The sequence below is a fragment of the Synchiropus splendidus genome, chromosome 6 (assembly GCF_027744825.2).
Source record: "Synchiropus splendidus isolate RoL2022-P1 chromosome 6, RoL_Sspl_1.0, whole genome shotgun sequence".
NCBI lineage: Eukaryota > Metazoa > Chordata > Actinopteri > Syngnathiformes > Callionymidae > Synchiropus > Synchiropus splendidus.
Genome location: NC_071339.1, coordinates 12,680,140 through 12,700,749, shown reverse-complemented (window position 1 = coordinate 12,700,749; position 20,610 = coordinate 12,680,140). Strand labels below are relative to the sequence as shown.

Here is a 20,610-nt window from a genome sequence, read left to right as displayed (position 1 = left end):
CTGCGCCGGCGTGGGCGAAACACAGCATTTTGAGTGTTTTAATGTCAATAGAACGCCTGTGATTTCTTTGATTTGATGTGACAAGGCTCAATATTTTGGTAGCATGACACTCTTTAGCCTGTGAAAATCCATATATTAGCCACATCATTTAACCCGCTGGCTTCAGATGTGAGGTTCCATTAAAATAATTGTTCAAAGCCAGCTGCAGTGCTTTCTAGTGGCCTCAGAAAATAAGGACGCCGTTTCATGAAACCTCTTTGACTATTGATTATGGAACCAAGTTCACCACCGACGTCTTTGGACAGATGAAAACAGGAGTCTGTTTAAAAGGCGTTTACTTTGTGTAAACAATCAGCATGTCTTCAGACATTTCAAGTCTTGGTCTGGCACAGAGCCAGCCACCATTTTGAAGAGACGCTAGACTCGATCTGAACATCATGTTTCGGGGATGACCACCTGCCTGAGTCGTCATCGTCGACAGTGTTCACGTTTCAAGTCTAAAGTCTCTTCTCTCAGACATTCTCTTCTTTCCAGTCACTCAGCTGAATATGGCGCTCTCATGGTTCCGGCTTCATTCTACGATGTAAACAATGTCATTTCTGACTGCTCTCCGTGTTCAGGCTGCCACAGTGACACCGTTTGACGTCTGCCTCCTCTTGGTTTCAATGAAGGGGTACATGCACTTGTCGGACCCCATGAACCGATAAGTGACCACGTTAGATTCCCACGGCAACAACCTGAAAAGAGTTTGCTCGCATTACCGAGGAAGGAAGGAGCTGCGATACTGTTTTGAAACTCACGCTCTGGACAGAAAAGGCAGGTAGGTGAGGCGCGGGATGCACACGAGCGGTTGATCGATGAGTATGGCGTTCATGGCCTGCTCCACACAGTACTGCGGCTGCAGAGGGGCGAGGACAAGCTCCACTTCCTTCCTGTAGAGCCCACGAAAATAATCTCCTCAATCATCACGTATCGGCTTGGTTGAACTTTGTTTGGATGGAGGTTTTCGGTTGGTGGGTGGCGTCAGATCAGTCTGAGGACAAACCGTATTTTGCAGCCTTCGAACATGCCTGTGTCCACGATGTAGGGACACACCAGAGTCGTCTTCACCCCGTCAACCTCCTCGGCCAGCAGTTCATGAGCCAGGGATTCATGGAACCCGACCGCAGCAAATTTACTGGCACAGTAGTCCTGTCTCACATCAACATGTGTATCAGTACATGTTTTCTATTTAGGTCTTTATAGTGCACTTTTTCACTCCACTGCGGCACCTCAACACACGCCGTACTGAAGAGGCCGAGGACGCTGGCGATGGTCACAATGTGTCCGTGGTTCTGGGCCTTCATGCGGGGCAGGAACGCCTTCACCGTCTGATGTACAGAAGCAGAGTTAGAACAGAGGATTGAGGCCGTCGCGGAGAACGTTCGCTAGTTGAGCAACAGTAACAATGACGGGCTCTGTGCTGCAACCGATGACGAAAAAGCATCAACAAAAAAACGTCCTGGAATGTAAAAACCTTCAAGCGAATCGGGTTATTTTGGATGATTCGTGTCACAATGAAGGATGTCTATGTGTGTTTGACTTTTAAAAAGCAGAGCGATTTGAGTTCAGACCTCAAACTGACTCTTCAGCCTGTAATGATTTTTATAAGGAACATTTGAAGTGTCGTGCTTTCTTCTAAAGGTGCGAGCTTCTTCAGCTTTTTGAAGAGCATTATCTTGCTGATCTAAACTTATTTTCTGTCCTCTCAAGTCTATGTAACATTTGAGTACGTTACGTAGCAGCCCCCCTGACAGCATGCCCACTCACCCAGAAGAGGGCGTGACAGTTGACCTTCATGGTCTTCTCTGCCAGGTCATCGGGACAGTCCAGGATCCTCTCTCCCGCCACCACGCCTGCATTGTTGATCAGCATGGTGACGTCCCGGCCCAGATCCTTTCTGACCTGCTCTGCGTTCCGGTACACATCCTCCCTGTTGGTCACGTCCACCGTGTAGGTGAAGGCCTTGCCTCCCCTCTCCCGCACCAGCTTGGCCGTCTGCTGGTTAGTGGTGCTGTTGGTGTCCCACAGCACCACGTCCGCTCCATGTTTGGCGAACTCCTGAGCGAAGATTCGACCCAGACCACCGCCAGATCCGGTGATCAGCACCAGCTCACCGTCGATGGGCTTGGTTCGAGGACGCAGGACGATGCGCAAAGTGTTCCGCAGGATGAAGTAGATCACATCCAGCAGCATCACCTGGAGGTCCATGAAGAAAATCATCTTGGTTCTGTTTGCACCAGATGTGAATTACAACTCATCTGGATTCAAAAATCGTGGGAGAGTCGCACACTCCGACAGCCGAGCGGGTCTTTCCCTCCGAGTGTTGCCGCTCCGGTGTATTTAAATAATCTCCTCCCAGATTAGAGGAAATACTTTGAGCTCTTTACTCAACTACTTGTGTCGCAGGGTGTAAATTGCTCAGGACAAAAGCGGTTTCTTCAATCTAATGACTGTCTTGATTCAGTAACGTGGGTCATACTGACACAGCAGAAGCCTCATGGCTCTACAGGTGCAGCAGGACGGTTTGGGTCACCCCCAAACCCAGTGTGCTACTTCATGCGTTGCCGAACCAGGAATTCAAAGTATTACATTCCACGCCGCTTCTCAACTCTATATTGACAGTTGCTCGAGTGTTTGTCTTTCCTCCACTTTTGTTCTATTTGTTGAGCTCTATGTGGTTAGATAGTTGCTCATTCTGATGTTGAAACCTCAACATTTATTAACCATGACATGATTTACTTCATTTCTTCTATGACCAGGCCCGAGAGATTTCAGTGAGAACATAAGCAGATTATCCTTTCAGAGTGTAAATCTTGGCCGTTTTTCCTCATGCCACGTTTGATTTGTGTCACGTTTTTGTTTTCTGACTGAACACTGGCCGCCTTGTTTACGCCACATTTGCATGTGAGACGTTTTGGAATTTGCAGATTCAGAAGCACATTTGTCCATTTGTAATGTGGCAACAACCTTCCGATGAGCCCCATTTTCATGACTTCAGGGTCCATTATCCTGTCCATCAGTATTGGCGAGAACTCAATTGACCGTGAAAACAGCTTTCCCATGTGTGCACCATCGATATTGTCCAGTAAAGTGCCTGGATGTGGACATGGTTTTTACTTTATTTTTTATTTTATTTTATGTTTTTTTTTTTTTTTGGGGGGGGGGGTGTTTAACAGCAGCCAGAGTAGTTTTGTGAAACAAGTGTGGGATCCACTGATGCCACTTTTTTTCCAAAATGAGTGCTTATATTTGAGTTCTCACTGATCATGATAGCGAGGACTTACGCCATTACACATAGTTACTTTGAGTTTTTCAATTTTTCACTATTAATTGTATAAATTACTCAGTATGTTTTTCTTGTATTTTCAAGTTACACTGCAGTACAAACAGATTAAAATGTTTTTTTCTTAAAAAACTGCACACTGCTGGTATAGGTTTCGTGACATCGGTGGCCATTCTATGAGCATGAGTAAGCCCAGTGTCGGTGCATCCCTACCCAACAGTGACCGCAACAATGTTCCATCTCCAGTGTCTTCTGCTGAGAAGGTGATTGGTTGCAGCCTGCCACCTCTTCAGGACCTGTATGTCTCCAGGACCCAGAGACGTGCAGGTGGGATCAGAGCCGACCCTTCTCACCCTGGTCATGGACTGTTTGTTCCTCTTCCCTCTGGCAGGAGGCTACGGTCCATCCAGACCAGAACCTCCCGTCACAGGAACAGCTTCTTCCCCTCGGCCGTCAGACTGTTGAATTTGTGATCAGCCTATTTTATTTTATTTTATTTTATTTTATTAATAGCACTTTATTCCAAAGCACTTTCCTAGTTTGTGGAACCCCCACTGACCATGGCAATAAATTCTATTGTGATTCTGATTCTAAAAGTAATATATGGACTTGTTTGTGATTTGCCCAACACTTTTGCAGATTTCCAGACACGATCTCTCGTATTTTTGCCTTCACTGCAGTTTTTTTAAGAGATCACATGGAGGCCAGAAAGACTGTTATTCTTTTTGCATGAATAACTCCATCCCCAAGCGTTTCAATAATCCAGCTCAGTCACATGTTCAGGCACACAGTGAGGCGAACACATCAAATATACAAGGCCTAAGGTCATTGTTTCTTCTTCAGCCATATCTGTTTGACCTAAACTAAACTGAAGCATTAGCTAGTTTTCATTAGGAATGAAAGATTGTGTTTTGTCGTTTGTAATTCAAAAATGATCAAGATTTTCAACAGGTGTTATTGAACCTATTTTGGTTAATAGGTCCTCTGTTCCTTTAAAGGAGGGAAGGGTGACATGCAGGGTCTAGACTGGTCAGTGCGCCTAAATGACCACAGATAATAGACATTGACCGTGAGGCTCCAGCCCAGTGCAGTGCTTCATTAAACACCATGCGGGCGAGTAAACGGCTGGCTCTCAGGGCACCGATGAGTCGCAATGGCGGTCGACGGCATCAGCTCCTTCACGTTGCTTTGTGCAGGAGTTTTGTTTTTCATGCTGGGGTTTTGTGAGTCTGGGTGTCGGGAGGCAGGTCTGTGCTGCTCTGGCCGGGAGACCTCATGCAGCACCAGAGGATGGAGATCCGACCGGACGTATGGAACCTGCTTCTGTGATCAAGCCTGCAGGTCCACCATGGACTGCTGCCATGACTACCACACGGCTTGCCCAGGTACCTACATGCTTGTTTCCATGGAAATTTATGAACCGGTATCTTTGCTTTTTGCTTCATCCAGTCGGGACCTCCTCGTGCCACAGGAATAGTTTGCAGCTGGAGGTGATCTGCTGAGTCAAATCCAAGTCCGGGGTTAGGGTTGGGCTTCTCAGCTGTTATAGGGTAGAATGTGCACCCTTTAAGGTGGGACTGAGATCCCTTCTCTAGCGAAGAAGGTCGGGTACATTGAGGACTTCTCAAGTAAAGGAATGACGGAGCATTAGATCACCGGTTCCCCTGTATATGGGCAGGTCCTGGTGACGCTCGCCTGAAGTCAGAACCCTACTCCTCTGAGAAGCCAATTGCAGGCTCTGGATGCCTCCCTCGTGAGGTTTTTCAGAGGAAGTGTCAGTGGGATGAGGCCCTCAGGGCTCTGCCAGGACACACTGCACCTCATACTTGCACTTCATATTCCCCCAGGCGAGCTGGAGGGGATCCAGGTAACTCACTCTTCATCAGTGAGATTCATTTGTAAGTCACATCCAGAGAATTTCCAGGCGACACTGGTGCCCCTCTCGAGAAACTGAATCCTGTGTCATCCTGCGTGAGCGCCAACCAACACACAGTGGCCAGTGGAGTGCCCTAACTTTCCTGTGCAAAATGATGGACAGTCAAGTCTCAGTTACTGAAGTTCCTGTGTTTCTCCTCTCAGCTGTGTCCTGCGTGGTCAGCGGGTGGTCGCAGTGGTCCGGCTGTTCTGAGCCCTGCAGAGCCACGATACGCCGTCGAAGCAGAACTGTCCAGCAGGGACAAGTCAACGGTGGAAACCCCTGTCCACATCTGGAGGAGCTGGCCGGCTGTGCCGAGTATTGGTCTCAACAAGGACACTGTCACAACTTGCTTGGTTAGACCAAAGTCCCCACACGCCTTTTAGCTTCACATCTCTGTGTAATTCATTTCCATGTCGTGGCTCCAGGGCTTTGGTGCAGCAGGTTGGATGATTCAACCCCCAAGAGCCCTTAGTGCTGAATCTAATTCTAAGTTGCTTTGAAAGAGTGTGAGCTCACATGTGTATAATGAAGCACCCAGCTCCATACACTCACATGAACTCCACAAGGACAACTTCTTATTCGTCCTGTCTTTTGTCATTTCCTGCTACCAGGGGTTCTTAACCGTTTTCATGTCGAGGCCCACCTTTTTCAAAAGATTCATCACTGCGATCACTCATTCATTCATTTGTTTTCAATAACCATACATGTAAACTAACCAAAAACAACCAGCAGCAAAACCAGGAGCAAGTCATGTTCATTAAATTTACTGAAGAAAAAAAAGAAGGAAAATACACTTGATGCAAACTGTTGAGAAAGTTGGAAAAACTGTACGTTATGTATACAATTCTGAATAAAATAGATATAATAAAACTATTTTTTAAAATATAATATAGATGTCTTTCATAAATAAACTCTAAAGAAAATATAATATAATTCAAAGACACTCAACTGCCACCATACATGGCAAGTGTATTAAAGCTGAGCATCATTCTAAACCTCAAAAACTTAAGGTTTAGAATGACTGACCCAGACCATCCTCTATAGCCTCCCCTATCATCCTGGTGTCCTCATGTGAAATGGCAAGGGTATCTGAGAAGACTGCAGACGGCCTTACGGTTCTTCACTGTTAAAAGAATAAAAATGAAATCACATCCGGAGTCTAACACAGACTTGGGCAACGTGCGGCCCCTAGGGGCCGAATGCAGCCCTTCGACTGCATTGACGCTGTCCTCCTGGATTTAGAGTAAAATGTTGCAATTTTTCTGTGCATTTTTTTGAGTTTGGATTGTGATTGCAACTGGAATATAATTTTATTTTCTTTAATTGTTAATCGTCTCAGTTGACTATTTTAGGAGTATTTCTTAAAATACATTGGAATTGAAAGTAGATTTTCGAAGGTATGAGACACATTTAATCATTTTTGCTTTTGTTTTTTTAACATCAATTGCCATCCTGACCTGACACGTTTAAACTTCCAGGGGTCACATCTGGGCCACATACAGCATCAGTCCCATGATACAGTGCAACAGTTGAAGCTCAAAAGAGCCAGTGGATTTAGTCAAATTTGGATCGATAAAAAGTGTCCATCATCACCTATAACTTTAAATGTAACTGAGATTTTCAACCCACTGGGTTGGAGTTTGATGCCTTGATGACTGTGACAATGGACCCTCTCAAAAACATGGTTGGACTTGTGTAGATCTTGTGTTACTTTGATGTCAAAATGTTGCATCAATGGCGCTTGATAAATCAGATTTTTAGTACAAAAAATGTCATAGCTTGAAGCCAGCCATATCTGCCCCACGACACAAATCAAACTCTCTCACACGATGTTCTTGTCACATGTTCCTCTGCATTTGCAGTCCCAGCGCTCATTACCAGCGGTGGCTATGGCAACGCCAGGAAGAAACGCGACATCCCAGACAGCGGTGACATTAGCAGGTAACACTGCTTGATGGGAAACTTTATTATTCGCCTCCTCGTGAACAGCTTCGCTAAACCAGCTTCCTGTGTGAAGCAGGTACTGCATCCAGTTCCAGTTAACCTCGATGACCAGTGGGTGCCAGCGAAGTGGAGGACCACACACCCATTGGATGCAACGCCTGAGGGAGGGTCACCAAGTGTGTGTGGAGTGTCAGCCGCCGGCACTTTCTGCTGGACACAAATACTGCGTGGGTGATGGAGAAGAGCCGAACAGTGACAACAGGTGGGATGTGAGCAGAGGTCGGGATGTGTCTGAAGGTCACAACTGTGTTGGGTCAAACCAAATGCAACATCACTCCCCATTTAGATGATTCTCATTCTCTCCCACTGGAGCCGCAGAGTTTTCCCTGGAGTCAAATGAAGTTTAACATACATTTAAAGACAGTTTAGATTCACCTATTGTTTTTGGACTGTGGGAGGAAAGCGGAGTGCTCATTGGCTGCATGGTCCGCTCCAACCATCAGTTGAAGTGAATGGCAGCTCCTACCATGGAGGCTCCTGATAAGAGCGTCCCAACATCCAGCGCTTGGTTCAATGTGGCTCTGGCGCAGCAGGTGCCAGTCGGACCGTGAGCACCACCAGGATCATGTGAGCAGCCATGGGTTTGATAGTTTAAGGGGAAGAATTTATTTTTGCGTTGCCTATAACGTAGACCACTAGATGTCAGTGTTGTCTCTTGCAGTGCGTAAAGCCCACCTCACCCCTCCCTCTGTCGTCCCCCTCCTGCAGGAGCCAGTCTCTCCAGTGGCAGGCGGTGGGAAACCCTCAGTGCAGGGGAGTGTGGAGACGCGTGGGGAGACAGGAGGCCTGTTCCTGCCCCACGGCACACAGCTTCCTCTTCATCTGACCTGCTTTTATCTCAGACACCAGCGTCCAGAACAGACCTCCGGGATCATTTCATCTGTCATCTGCAGCCATGTGGATGCCATGAAATGCAATAAATACACCCCGAAAATGAATCCAGTATTTCAGTCGGTCACTGAGAGGAATTTACTCGCTGCATATCAGAAGACTTCAGTTCTGCACATTTCACTTGACATATACTTGAGTGGGAATACAATCGATGGTATCCTTCTGGTGCAGCAAGTCTTTTTTTTTCCTGTGGAATAGTTGAAGGTGTGATCCTCGTCTGTGAGAAGGTGTACGACTCGCGAAAATACTAGAACCAACATGAGTCCTTGTTGTTGTCGAGACTGTTGAAAGACAAACCAGGGCATATATCCAAGACCTTGAGGCCAAGTCGAGACAGAGACCAAACTGTATACTGAATACAGCTGCATTAGTCTTATGGACTATCTATTTCTTACTCTAAAAAAAGGCGTTTTTCTTTTTTAAATAAATCAAGAACTGAAATACCATCAATGGAACAAAGTTGTAGTTCATTCATTTTGGTCTTGGTCCTGCCCCTCCACGGTCTTGTTCTTGACTCAGTCTCCTGCCCTCAAAGACCTGGTCTCCCACTTGCCCTGCGTCATGCTTTGGTCTCCGTTTAGGAGGTTCCAAGTACAGTGGAACCTCGGTTTTCGAACGTCCCGGAATTCGAACAAATCGGAGTTCGAACAAAAATTTCTAGATTTTTTTGCTTCGGATTTCGAACGAAAATCCAGAACTCGAACGCCCCCGAAAAAAAGCCGGAAAAACATAACGTGCGCGGACCGATCAGCTGACACACGACGCGCTTTGTTATTGTGTATAACGCAGCCTCTATATGCAGATGTGTCGTGTTTACTGACTGTTTTTTTCTTCATATCGAGGTGTAAAACCTTTCCTGTCTCCGCACTGGACCGTGGGACAGAGCGTGACTTGGTTTATGACTTTGTCACAGCCAAACTGCACAGAAGCGCACATTCAGAGCTGGACACGCACCGGGCACCTCTTCACTTCTGGAGAGACGTCACTCACTCGGCAACCCCTCCCACATGCAGCGGCCACACACATAGAGGAACAGCGCACCTGCAGCAGACACTCTACATTCACTCCTACAAAAGACTATTTTAAGGCTTGGAACGCATTATTTCTTTTTCTATTCATTGTAATGGGAAAAATCGATTCAGATTTCGAACAATTCGCTTCTCGAGCGGCTGTCTGGAACTGATTGGGGTCGAGAACTGAGGTTCCACTGCACAACATCAGTCTGTAGTCTACGCTGTCCTTTGAGTGAAAGCCATGTTTGGCCCACATCATTTTAACACAAATAAAATAAGAATATTCATGCTGTCTTTTATAAAACATCTGAAAATATTTCACTGAAATATTTAGTCTATTTCATTTTCCCCTTAAAGTTAGTCACATAACCTTTTGTACTGGATAAAATGCCCCTCAGTTGTTCTGTGTTTCTTGGTGAGTAAACTTCAACACAAAAAAAGGAGCCACGCATTTGTATTGAAAATGTAAAGTGATCTGCTTTATTTCGTTTTGAGTCATACAAGGGAATCTTTCTTTTTTTTTTATTAAGAAATAGAAAGAACTCAGGACATAGACTTTTTCTTACATGACAAGAACTGGCCCTGTGAGAGTCACAACCAGCCACGACGCCAAATTTACAACATGCACCGAACAACAAAACATTTATACAGAAACGACGGCATAGAAAGTCAACGGGTAAAAATTGTCTTTTTTACAAAACAGACAGCCTCATGACCTACAAACAACATTGTATAAGAGCTGGCTAAGGTCTTCCAAATATCTACTTTTTTTTTTTTTCAATTCCCTGGTGTACTTGACAAAGACCGATGGCTTAGGCAAGGTTGGGGTCAATTCCACTGAAAGCTTAACTAGTGGAAAATAAAAAAAAAAGTAAATGGGTTTAAATTCAAATATGTTTTCCCCATCTCCTTCTCCAATACTATTTGAATAATATTTTGTCTTACACATCCCCCGAATGGACCCCAACCCTGTGTTACAGTGATCTTTCTCTAAGGATTTCTAATAAAAAAAATGGGGTTTTTTTCCAAAATCTATAGCAGCTATCAACGAATCCTAGTTGTGTAGTAGAATTTGCCGGATGTACTGTACAGTTGGGAGTTTCAGTTGGTGTGCTATTATATTTATCCACTTTAAGTCAGTCATGAGAGGGAGCTGAAAAAAAAAATACCGGCGCTTCAGAGGGCGATGGAAAATGTCACTTTATCAATGGAAATAAATGTGTTGTCACAGTATCTTAGTCTATCAAGTGAATTAAAAAAGAATTCCTACTCCACAACACATGTAGCCTGGACCTTTTTCCCCTGGTGCTTCTTACGTCGGTGTAATATTGATTGTCATAATTCTTGTTTCACGATGGTCCCTGACTACCGCCATGGAGGAGACAAGCTGACCCGACAGCGGACGCTTCACGGCAGGTTGTGCAAATTCCCTTCATCTTCCGGTCAATGAATCAACTGAGATGAAAGCACTTGAGATGAGCGAAGCTTGTGGAACGCTGTGTGGATCGGTTTTCAGGATAGACGCCAGTTGTCCTGTATTTCGATTCTGTGTTCAATGAGGAAAAATAGATTTGAAAAGAAAAATATAGTATTTCAGATGTGAATATTTTGAGTAAGATCCTTTTATTTGTTTAATCATAATTCTATTTTTCAATTTGTTTGTTGATATAAATCATCAAAAGGAGTTAATTCAACTTTTTTTTATAGATATGAGTAAACATGTTTTACAGGCAGATAATGTTGAAAAAAATGAATAATAAATAAAATAAATAATTTAATAATGGCTTTACTTTTTGTAAAAAATAAAATGCCTATAAAATTTGAGGTTTATTAAAATGCCTTAAGCTGTTGTTCTCCATTTTCTACAATATTAATTCCCTAAATTCCTGATGATGGTGCGTTCATGGGTTCTCAGTTGCTCAACCGATTCGTTTCAACACAAAATACGTTGTTTGGTTTTTCAGGAAACGTCTGTTGTAATTTCATGATGATCCCACCTCCCAAAAAAATAGTTCAGACTACATCCAAATGTGGACTAAAAACTTGCCAGATGGTGCAGTACTTCGCCAAAACAGCTATGCGATGAATACAAATCATGACGTCATATTGTCGCGAATAATTTCGGGTTCTTCGGCTCGGTCCAAACATTCACTCAAACTCGGTATAAAAACTATATATTTTTGTTAAGGAGCTTAACTTTGCGTTGTTATCTGTCATTAGTAATTGTTTTATTCTTAAATAATTTAAATTGAAATACAATCCATTCCATTTTTTAACAGCTGCCCAAAAAATAAATGATCTTTTAACAAACATAATTTTCTGAAGAAATAACAGTCTTTCGATATAGCGATTTAGGTTGTAAAATATATTCAAATATTTGATATATTTTCTTAAGCAATACTTGATTATACTGTTATTTTTCAAGTATGAGTTTCTGATAAATGTTCTGTACTGCATCACTGCCGTTGCCTCCTAGAAAAACAATTCAGTACTTTGATGAGTTGATGATGCAACATTGTGACTCAAGACAAGATCATAATGTGGTCGTGAAAATAACTCCAACCACTCATAATACAAGTCCCATAACGCACTGCGACAATTGAATTCCTTATGTCAGCCCATGTTTAAAGAGAGTTTTAAAAGGTTGAATCAAATGTGTATTCTGGTTTAAACTCTGTTTTTTTTGTCTTGGCCTGATGGTTTCATGCCTGCGCTATGAATGTCCATTCATATTAACCATCTCTGAATAGCCAGTCATCATATTTGTACAACAAAGTCCATTACAAAATGTGTATTTGTGCCAAAATATCAAGCGTATATCTCACTTGTTTTCATCTGTGAACTGTGCTTCTCGAGTTAACATCACACCATGACACAGTTGAATAGAAAGTCTATGTACATTAAAGGTTTTTCTTTAAATAATCTGCATTCCCTGCGTACCTTAGAGCCAGGTGAGTGACTTTTCTGCGATTTTCCTCGGCTGCTACATTGAGTGCACGTTCACATGTTGCACACGGATTAATTACGCTGCGGTTAGTACTCATGAATATGCACAGTGAGGATAAAATAAGCCGACATGTATAGCGGTGCCTTCTATATGTGACTGGTGAGAGTACAAGTGACATGCAGACGCTGCCCGTCCCATTTAGCAACTTGTGAATAAGGTAGCTGCTGTCGCTATGGAAACTCATCATGCCAACAGTTCCTCCACTGTCGCTTACGTCTTTGAAGGCTATTTATCAATTTTTTTTCCAGACGTTGGTCAGTCGTGGATCACTTCTGCTCAACTTTAAACCATGAAACAAAATGAGCTTTGGCTGCTTCTATGATGAAACAACCTTATATGTCTCTTTGTAGCACGGCTCCTTTTAGCTATAACACTTTCACGTTCAGAGAATTTGCGAATTGTAGAGATGCTCCCACGCTGGGCTACAGTGTGAGCCCTCAGACAGGTCTTGGCGGAGGTGCTTCTTAAACCACAACAGAAGCTTAACACTGAGTGTCCGGCAGATGACTGAGCTTCTTTCTCTCTAAAGGGGAGCTGTTAAAGCACTTTCATGTATCATATCTGCCAATATTTTTTTTCAACAAATGATTCAACGGACGATTAGTTTGTCTGTGACATCATCGGACCGGTGGCGTCTCAGCCAACACTCAGAGGCAGAATGTTGCTTTAAATACAAAACAAAATCATAATAAAACATGAACAATAATTTTGGCCTCGCTTTTGTGGCGTCGACGTTTTGCTGATGTGCACCTCTTAATAAAGGAGCAACTTGAATCAAACCGTATCAGTTTTCCTTGTGATGAATAATTGAGCGATGGGCGCCTTTGATTCGCTGAGATTCCCGACCACAGGCCGGTTCACTGGCGAGAGTCCAGATCACTGGGCAAGTAATGAGCAAAACCTCTCATTATAAGATCATCTAAATAATCTATAGCCCCTCAACGCTGTCAGAGGCAGCACATTCTCACTCCCAAGGCATCACATGACCACTATTTGCAAGTGGACTTTTGTGTCGCAGAGCGAGGTGCATGTGCATGTTGATGCATTAGGCCTTCCGTGGCGTAGCATATGCGTAGCACAGGTTGGCGCTTCTTTCTCTCTGGACAACCACTTGTTATGTTTGACATCACAAATAATCATGTGCCGGAAGGAAATAGCCACATTTGGTTCTATAGTTTTAGAGTGACTTTGGCATGTCACACCAGAGGGGAAACGTTTTAATCCACCGAAACACCTATGTGTCAACATACAACGTTGAATCTTGACTTCAAAATGTTCACCTGAAAGTAGCTGCTATTTGACACCTTGGTAGTGAGATTGTGTTGTCAGAAGCCAGCTACACAAGCGTGTTCCATTGCATAACCATTCTGGGATGTCCATGCCATCCTGGCTAAACAGATCTGAAATGTGCTTACCGTAACCGGTATCATTCTTTACCAAATACGTCAGCACAAAAACTGCACCTATAGTCTGACTGGCTGTCGGCCCTGTGCTCCTCGATCACCAGGCCAACTCAAGAGCACCTAACTCATAGTGTGATGATGGCAGGGTGGATTTTGCGAGTGTCCCTAAACCGAACTTTCTCTCTTTTCCATATAAAAATATGGGGGACAATATAAGACAATCGGAAACGTGTCAGTCATTGAGTTATCAGCCTCTCGCTCGCCAACATTCCCACACATGCACGCACACATGCAGACATGCACACTTGTACAAATGTGAATGACTAAGGCCAGGTTGAGGATAGTGGAGGGCACAAGTAAGTATAGGCTTTTAGGTCCTCTCTCCAAGACTGCAAACGGGTCTCAGATGTGGGAGCTTGGGCAGTTTTTTGTTTGGTTCTGTACCTATCAGTCCAAGAGTATTACTCTCGGTCGGTCGTCTGCAGCCACATAGGTAGTGCCACGGTGTTGTGGCCGTAGAAGGGGCAGTGACATTCAGAAATTCGTAAATGTTTCTCCTCCAGAGTGTTCAACCATCAGCTTCCGACTCAGCTTCTGGCCCAGAGACAGGCTCAGGATATCATGACAGATTTTGGTCTCTCTTCTGGCTTCACTGGAGTCTTTTGTGTGAGTGTGTTCGCGACCAAACACACCCCTGGGTTCTGGTTTGCACATGCCTTTGTGTCTCAAAGGCCTTTGTCCAAAGTATTTTGTTGCCTCCGCTCTCCCTTTGGTCTGCGCGACGCTTCTGGTCCTATATGGTTTTCGTGCGCCATCGCACACATCCCTTCGAGGGGGAATAAACAGTTCTGTCCCAGCATTTTCTGAGCTGTCTCAAAATGGTTGGCCCCTCTCTGGTAGTTGATGTTTATGTTGCGTTTGGGGCTGGACCCTGACAGCAGGCACTCCGATGGACTGACCTCAGAGATGTCGCGTAGGTGCTCATCGTCATCAGTATCGGCGTCGATATATTTGCTGATGGAGGAGTCGTGGAATGTGAAGACAGATGGTGCTAAGGCAGTGCTGTCTGGCGACTTGGTTGGTGTCTTGCTGCTGGCAGTTGTGTATGCAGAAATCGCTGGGCTCAAGAGGGAATGGTCAGAGAGGACTGAGCTGTCTGAGAGTGGGGATGGCCCTGGATCCCTTTCCTTAGAGAAAAAAGCTTTCGAAGAGTTGCCTGAAAATAAGAATTTTCTGGCGTTTTCTGATAGATTCTTCGACAGTGGCGGTAGGCTCTTATTATGCTCTGTGCTTGGTTGGCCTGTTTTCGTCCCTGTGTCTGTATGGCTGGGGTTAATGGCAGGACTATGGGAAAAGTTTGGATTCTCTTGGAAGTCTGTGGCACAGCTGATGTAGCTGTCAATGCTCGACAAACTCTTCATGTCTCCAGCTTCTCGGGTCCGAAGCGCAGGCGCTCTGTGATCTTGTATCGCATCCATTTCTATCTCATTCCTTTGTTTTCCGACCTTAGAGCCTCTCTCCTTCGCATTGAGGTTTGGTTGTGACTGTGTCTTGGCCATTTGGTTGTACATCTCCTCCAACTTCTGGACATTCAGCCTGTGCGGACTGGCATTCCGGCCCTTGTTTGGGGAGCCAGTGTCATGTGCTATGAAGGATCGATTTGAGCTTGTCTCTGATGTTGCCCTCTTGGGCGTCCATTTCCAGCGGTTGGGAGAGAGGTGGTTGTCATGTGGTCGCTCGCTTTTCTCGACCACTACGTCCATGAGCTCAGCACTGCGAGCGAATGCCTCTTTCAAGTTCATTGAGACGATGCTGCCATTCCTTTTGGCTCTCTCCAGTGCTTCTCTTCGTTTAAGTGCTTTTTCTTGCCTTTTTTGTTCTTTGTAGAATTCTGAAAAGTTATTTACAATAATCGGTATAGGTAGCGCGATGACCAGAACGCCGGCTATGCAACATAGCCCCCCCACTATTTTACCGAGGAGCGTCTTTGGATAAATATCCCCGTACCCCACTGTTGTCATCGTAATAGTGGCCCACCAAAAAGAGGCTGGAATGCTTTTAAATTTTGTATCTTCCTCATCCTTCTCCGCGAAAAACACCAGACTAGAGAATATCATGATGCCCATGGCGAGAAAAAGAATGAGCAGGCCGAGCTCATTGTAGCTTCTTCGGAGAGTAAACCCCAGGGACTGAAGTCCCGTGGAGTGACGGGCAAGCTTGAGTATACGGAGAATTCGCATGATTCGGAAAATCTGCACCACACGCCGGACGTTCTGGAACTGCAACACACTCTTGTTAGATTCCGTCAGAAAGATCGTGACATAGTAGGGCAGGATGGCCAGCAGGTCAATGACGTTTAAAGGGCCCTTGAAGAACTTCCACTTGTTGGGAGAGGAGAGGAAACGCAGCAGGTACTCCATGGTGAACCAGGCGATACAAACAGCCTCCACATGGGCCAGTTGGGGGTTGTCTGTGGACTGGCCAAATTCATCCGTGTCCTGCAGCTCAGGGAGCGTGTTCAGAGACAAGGCGATGGTGGATAACACGATGAAGAGGATGGAGATAATGGCCAAGATCTGGAAGAGAAATAGAACACAGCCATTACAAAAAAGCAGCAATCCTGTTAATGAAGCCTGTGATGGAAATCTTTTAGATTTCAAATAAAACCTCAGTCACGATGATCCAAAAATCATCAAGTGTCACCTGGTTCTGCTTCATTCAAGAGAACCGTATGATTTTCAGAACTCAGGAGTGTTGATGCTTGCGTGTGTTCCATATTCATTCGTTGCTGTCTATGTTTTTTGATCGCTCAAAACCATTTAACATGAAGCGCACAGTGGCACTGCTCTGGACTGGTAGTAGCTTGAGGTTGAGACCCTCAAACACTCGGCAAAAGAGCAGCCAATATTGACCACCAAGCAGAGCACCGCTGTAGCGTCATAGCATCATGGAAGATGTGAATAATGGCTTCTCTCTCCTTTCCACTTTTGCCCTACAGCCAAACCATTTGAATCCAACACCCGAGAGCGTTGGTTAGGCTGCTAAAACAGAACAAGACCGAAAACAGTTGAATTGAAAGGTTTTACTTTTTACAACCAATAGTTGGGCTGCCAGTGCTAGTCAGACAGACAACGTGAATCCAAGGGGTCTGGAGCCATGACATCTGGATCGGACCAGAACATGCTCAACATGACTTCCTCCAAACACCAAACAAAGGATGTACTGGAAAAAAGAACAGCTTGTTTTGAAACAGCTGGCTGTGGGGTCGGTCACCCGTGTTTGTGCCTCCGACACTCACTCCAAAGGCTTCACATATTGACTATGGTCCGGTCCAATGTTAAAGCCAATCTTCCACGTTGCATGTTGATGCATTGGCGTTTCAATTGGCTCAGACGTTTCCCTGTGTTTTGTGATGTTCTGAACGCAAGGTTGGGATTAAGAGTAGGGCAGGATTGGGTGACAATCAGCACAGCTGAAATGTGTGCTCCCAAGCACACGAGGTATTAAATATAACAAGTGACATGACACCTGTCAAGAGTGGAACGTCCCATAGCGCCACCTCATGTCTTAACACTTATTCCAAACTGTCCAGCAGCGCCGCTCACACCAATGTGTGATGTTGTAGGAGTGAGAAAGTGGAGGTTTTTCGTCTAAGGTTGGATTTGTGGTAATGGCGGGTCAACTAGGTTTCATGAAACAGTGTCCTAATTTTCAAACACCAGTAGATGGCACTGTCTGCTGGATAGTCTTTGGCTTTGCACTATTCTTTCAATGAAACCTTGCATTGTTTTTCAATCATGACTGGACAATGTTAGGACAATGTTTCATGATGCCTTTTGAACCCATCAATAATGTTTGGTGCTGAAATAAAAAAAAAAGAGTTATAGTTGATAAAAACGCTGACTGTATTATGATAACAACAAGCAGTGGTGTGCTTTAAATGACAAGTATCCAATCCACTCCTTGCCCTCCTAGGCCACAGTGTCACCCCGGGCCATGGGTTTGACACGCTTTGAGCGACTTCTTTTTTTCTCATGAGCAAGAAATACTCATCTGAAATGTTAATCCGGCCAATTGGTCTGATCACAAGACTTTGTCTTCAGCACGACAGTTCAAAAACGGCATTGATAATGAACATCAAATGGCAGAGCAGCACCTGAGGCGGTTAAAAATAAAGCAAAAGTCCCTGAAAATAAATGCTCCTTTCCTGCCGTCTGGCTGCCTCTCACCATACGTGCTACCTTCACATGCCAGCAGAGCTGCTGATGGCTAATGTCACCTGTCAAACCTTTCAGGGCACATAAAGACACCATGTCAAAGAAAAGGTTGAGTGAAGATTCAAATCCGACTGGGACGGCATTTCGAGATGTGCTCAGATGATATACATAGACTGCCCTTGAATTAAAATAGCTTTCGGAATGGGCAGGGGAAAAAAAAAATATTGAGTGTATAATATATTGTTTCATGAGAAAAGATATTTTCCATTGTAAATGTCAGGTTGATACTATTGCAGTTATTAGCATCTCAGTAAAAAGGTGCAGGGTTCGAGTCCAGCTCTGGATCTTTCTAGGTGCAGTTAGCATGTTCTCCTTAGGCTTGCGTGGGTTTTCTCTGGGTACTCTGGATTCCTCCAACAGACTAAAGCCACTTGCAAGCCACAAATCATGCATTGAACCCCAGGCCAGATGTTAGGGTGCCTGCCGGATGAGAACTTAGCATATACACACAAAGTGACATGGATCATCTTTGCACCGCAGCGCCATATTTAATTCTTGTATCTTAAAATGTAAGATTTGAAGAACATGCCACAAGCTTTCTAATTTCACTGATTTGAGTCAAATTTATTTTTCAGAAAACGAAAGTAAAGTAAGTAAATGTAAAATCTTAGCTGAGAATTTGATGCTGCCTTTCATCTGTGGCTCAGTGATGCGAATTAAAATGTCCAAAAGTTGTTGTTTAATAAAACTAACCTACAGATCTGAAACATCACATGACCTTAATGTTGCATTTGAAGTCTTAACTATCGTGCGATTGATCGAACAGTCCAAAAAGAGAACGGTGGCTCTTCCCGCTGTGATAGCAATCGTTGTGTGACCTGCGATGAGACATCACCAGGGTTCCTCGTGCAGTCAGCAGAGAGCGCTCAAGTGGTGCTCGAGTGCTTTTGAAAAAATAGGTAAAGGACGTTAGAGGCAAACCAAAACCTCGAGTTCTGCTGATGATGAATAGTACTTGTAGTCGCAGCGCTTGGAAGACATGACGGTACCATCTTTAACAAAAAGTGAACTGTTTCAAATAACATTTTTCTACGACCTAATGTCAGTGAGATCTAGTTTCATTCAAGCTCTCTGTGAGGACACTGTCAAGGTAGGCAATGCTAAACCAGAGGAGGCCTAGTTTAATGTGTGAAACAGAAGGGACACAGTGACAGGAAATCCCTCGGTGGCTTTAAACAAATTCAGCGTCCCACAACATGTCATCTGCAGACACATGTGGCGTGGAGAACAGAGCTCATTAGGCTATTTGAAAAGGCAGTTCAGCTCGGAAAAAGACTCTTCACAGGTTCATGTACGTCCCGGTGGAACTGTGCTACACTGGACTGTATCCATTATACATAACGGTACAGACGGGATTCAAGGTGTCAACATGAGTGAGAACGGATGTGTGTGAAGAATTCCTAACAGTTGTCTGACCATGTCTGGATGCTTTTCTGAGGAGCTGGCTGAGGTCCAGGTTTGAGGACATGGTTTGACTGTTGCTGACTGGGTCGGCCATCGGCGGCTTATGGACCTGAGCGTTGGAGCGCTCGCAGGTGGCCCATGAAAGAGAGTCTTGGATCTCTCAGTTGAGTACCACTTATAGGCTCGTCTTCACAAATACTTGCTTTCTGTTTGGGGCAGGCTTTTGTACCATTCGAGAGTGAAGGATGTTGAGAGCAACAGGCTGAACAAGTTGGTGATGAATGCTTGAAGGAAGACCAGGTAGTTGAGAGAGCTAAATCACCCACCCACCACACTCTGTCTCACTTTGGCAGACGGAGAGCGCCATCAGTCAGGAACATGTCTCACTGCGTGGATCACGACCGAGGGCTTCTGGTGCTCCTGTGGATAGGTTTTGTCTCTTTGCCCTTCCCCACCTGAGGATGGCAAGGCCTCACTATTTTATTCTCGAAGATGATCCTGACTGAGATGTGTTTAGATGATAAGCATCACCTGGTCCGTACCGCCCAGTGGTCATGCAAGGATTCTGTTTTTTTTTTCTTTTTTTCTGTGATGTGTGGGGTCTCTGATCGACCAAATAAAATAGTCAAGTCCATAGTCCGGTACACATGTTCTGACCACTGAGTTTCCAACACCCCCTCCCCCTCCAAGGCTTCCAGTTTTGCCGCAGGCGAACTACAAACTCAGCTTGGCTCAACTGGAGCAGGAAAGGAAATAGAAAACAGTAATAAAATCAAAAATCATCACAAGCCGAACTCATGCTGCGAGGATTTGCACATTGTGACTGGCAAACAGAGATCAAAGTTCGATGTGGACTGAGGGACGGCAGAGCATGGACTGGAGATGCAACGGGTACAGACAGGTTCCTTTAGTAGTGAAGGAATAACGTTGACAATAGCCGTCACATGAGGTCACACACTAGATTTCTCCTTCACACGCTTTGGCTCCAGTGGAACAAACCACTGTTGCTCAGGCAGTGTCCCAGCAATTTGCTCTGTGCCTCAACAACATCATTAGGGTCAAAGCTTCTCATGCATTTCACTCACCAAGCTTCTTATCTCTGCCCTGGTAAAACACCTCAACTCCAGTGACCTGGGTTGCTCTCAGTATTAATGAGTCCTTACATCCTTAGTACTGTTTCCCCTGCCTTCGCTGTAAGTCAATATGGCCGCGTTGTTGTTGTTGGTGGACCACAAAACATGTGGCTGCTGAAATGATTGCATATAATGAAATGATGCAGCACAGCAGAAGGTTGAGCATGTATTACTACGATAAATAATAAACGCGATGATGCATTAAAAGATACAAGCATGTTTCTAAATTGTTCTT

General features: G+C 44.7%; 3 protein-coding genes across 3 annotated transcripts in view; 1 reads left to right on the top strand and 2 right to left on the bottom strand.

Moving 5' to 3' along the window:
- Nucleotides 1-324: 324 nt before the first annotated feature.
- On the bottom strand, nt 325-2,350 carry rdh20 (retinol dehydrogenase 20). The gene is made up of 5 exons (XM_053868400.1): nt 1,810-2,350; nt 1,272-1,370; nt 1,046-1,191; nt 801-932; nt 325-737 (listed from the first exon to the last, which is right to left on the bottom strand). The coding sequence occupies exons 1-5, from the start codon at nt 2,260-2,262 to the stop codon at nt 617-619; spliced, it is 951 nt and encodes a 316-aa protein (XP_053724375.1). The 5' UTR covers nt 2,263-2,350; the 3' UTR covers nt 325-616.
- A 2,077-nt stretch (nt 2,351-4,427) lies between these two features.
- On the top strand, nt 4,428-8,275 carry si:dkey-7k24.5 (somatomedin-B and thrombospondin type-1 domain-containing protein). The gene is made up of 5 exons (XM_053868706.1): nt 4,428-4,710; nt 5,405-5,596; nt 7,106-7,184; nt 7,264-7,449; nt 7,956-8,275. Exons 1-5 carry the CDS (start codon nt 4,479-4,481, stop codon nt 8,071-8,073), a joined length of 807 nt encoding a protein of 268 aa, XP_053724681.1. The 5' UTR covers nt 4,428-4,478; the 3' UTR covers nt 8,074-8,275.
- Nucleotides 8,276-9,632: 1,357 nt separating this feature from the next.
- The window catches only part of kcnb1 (potassium voltage-gated channel, Shab-related subfamily, member 1), a 31,870-nt gene continuing 20,892 nt past the window's right edge, over nt 9,633-20,610 (bottom strand). The window contains exon 3 of the mRNA XM_053868422.1: nt 9,633-16,137. Within this exon, the coding sequence (XP_053724397.1) occupies nt 14,287-16,137 (1,851 nt within the window). The 3' untranslated portion in view covers nt 9,633-14,286. The remainder of the gene's footprint in view (nt 16,138-20,610) is intronic.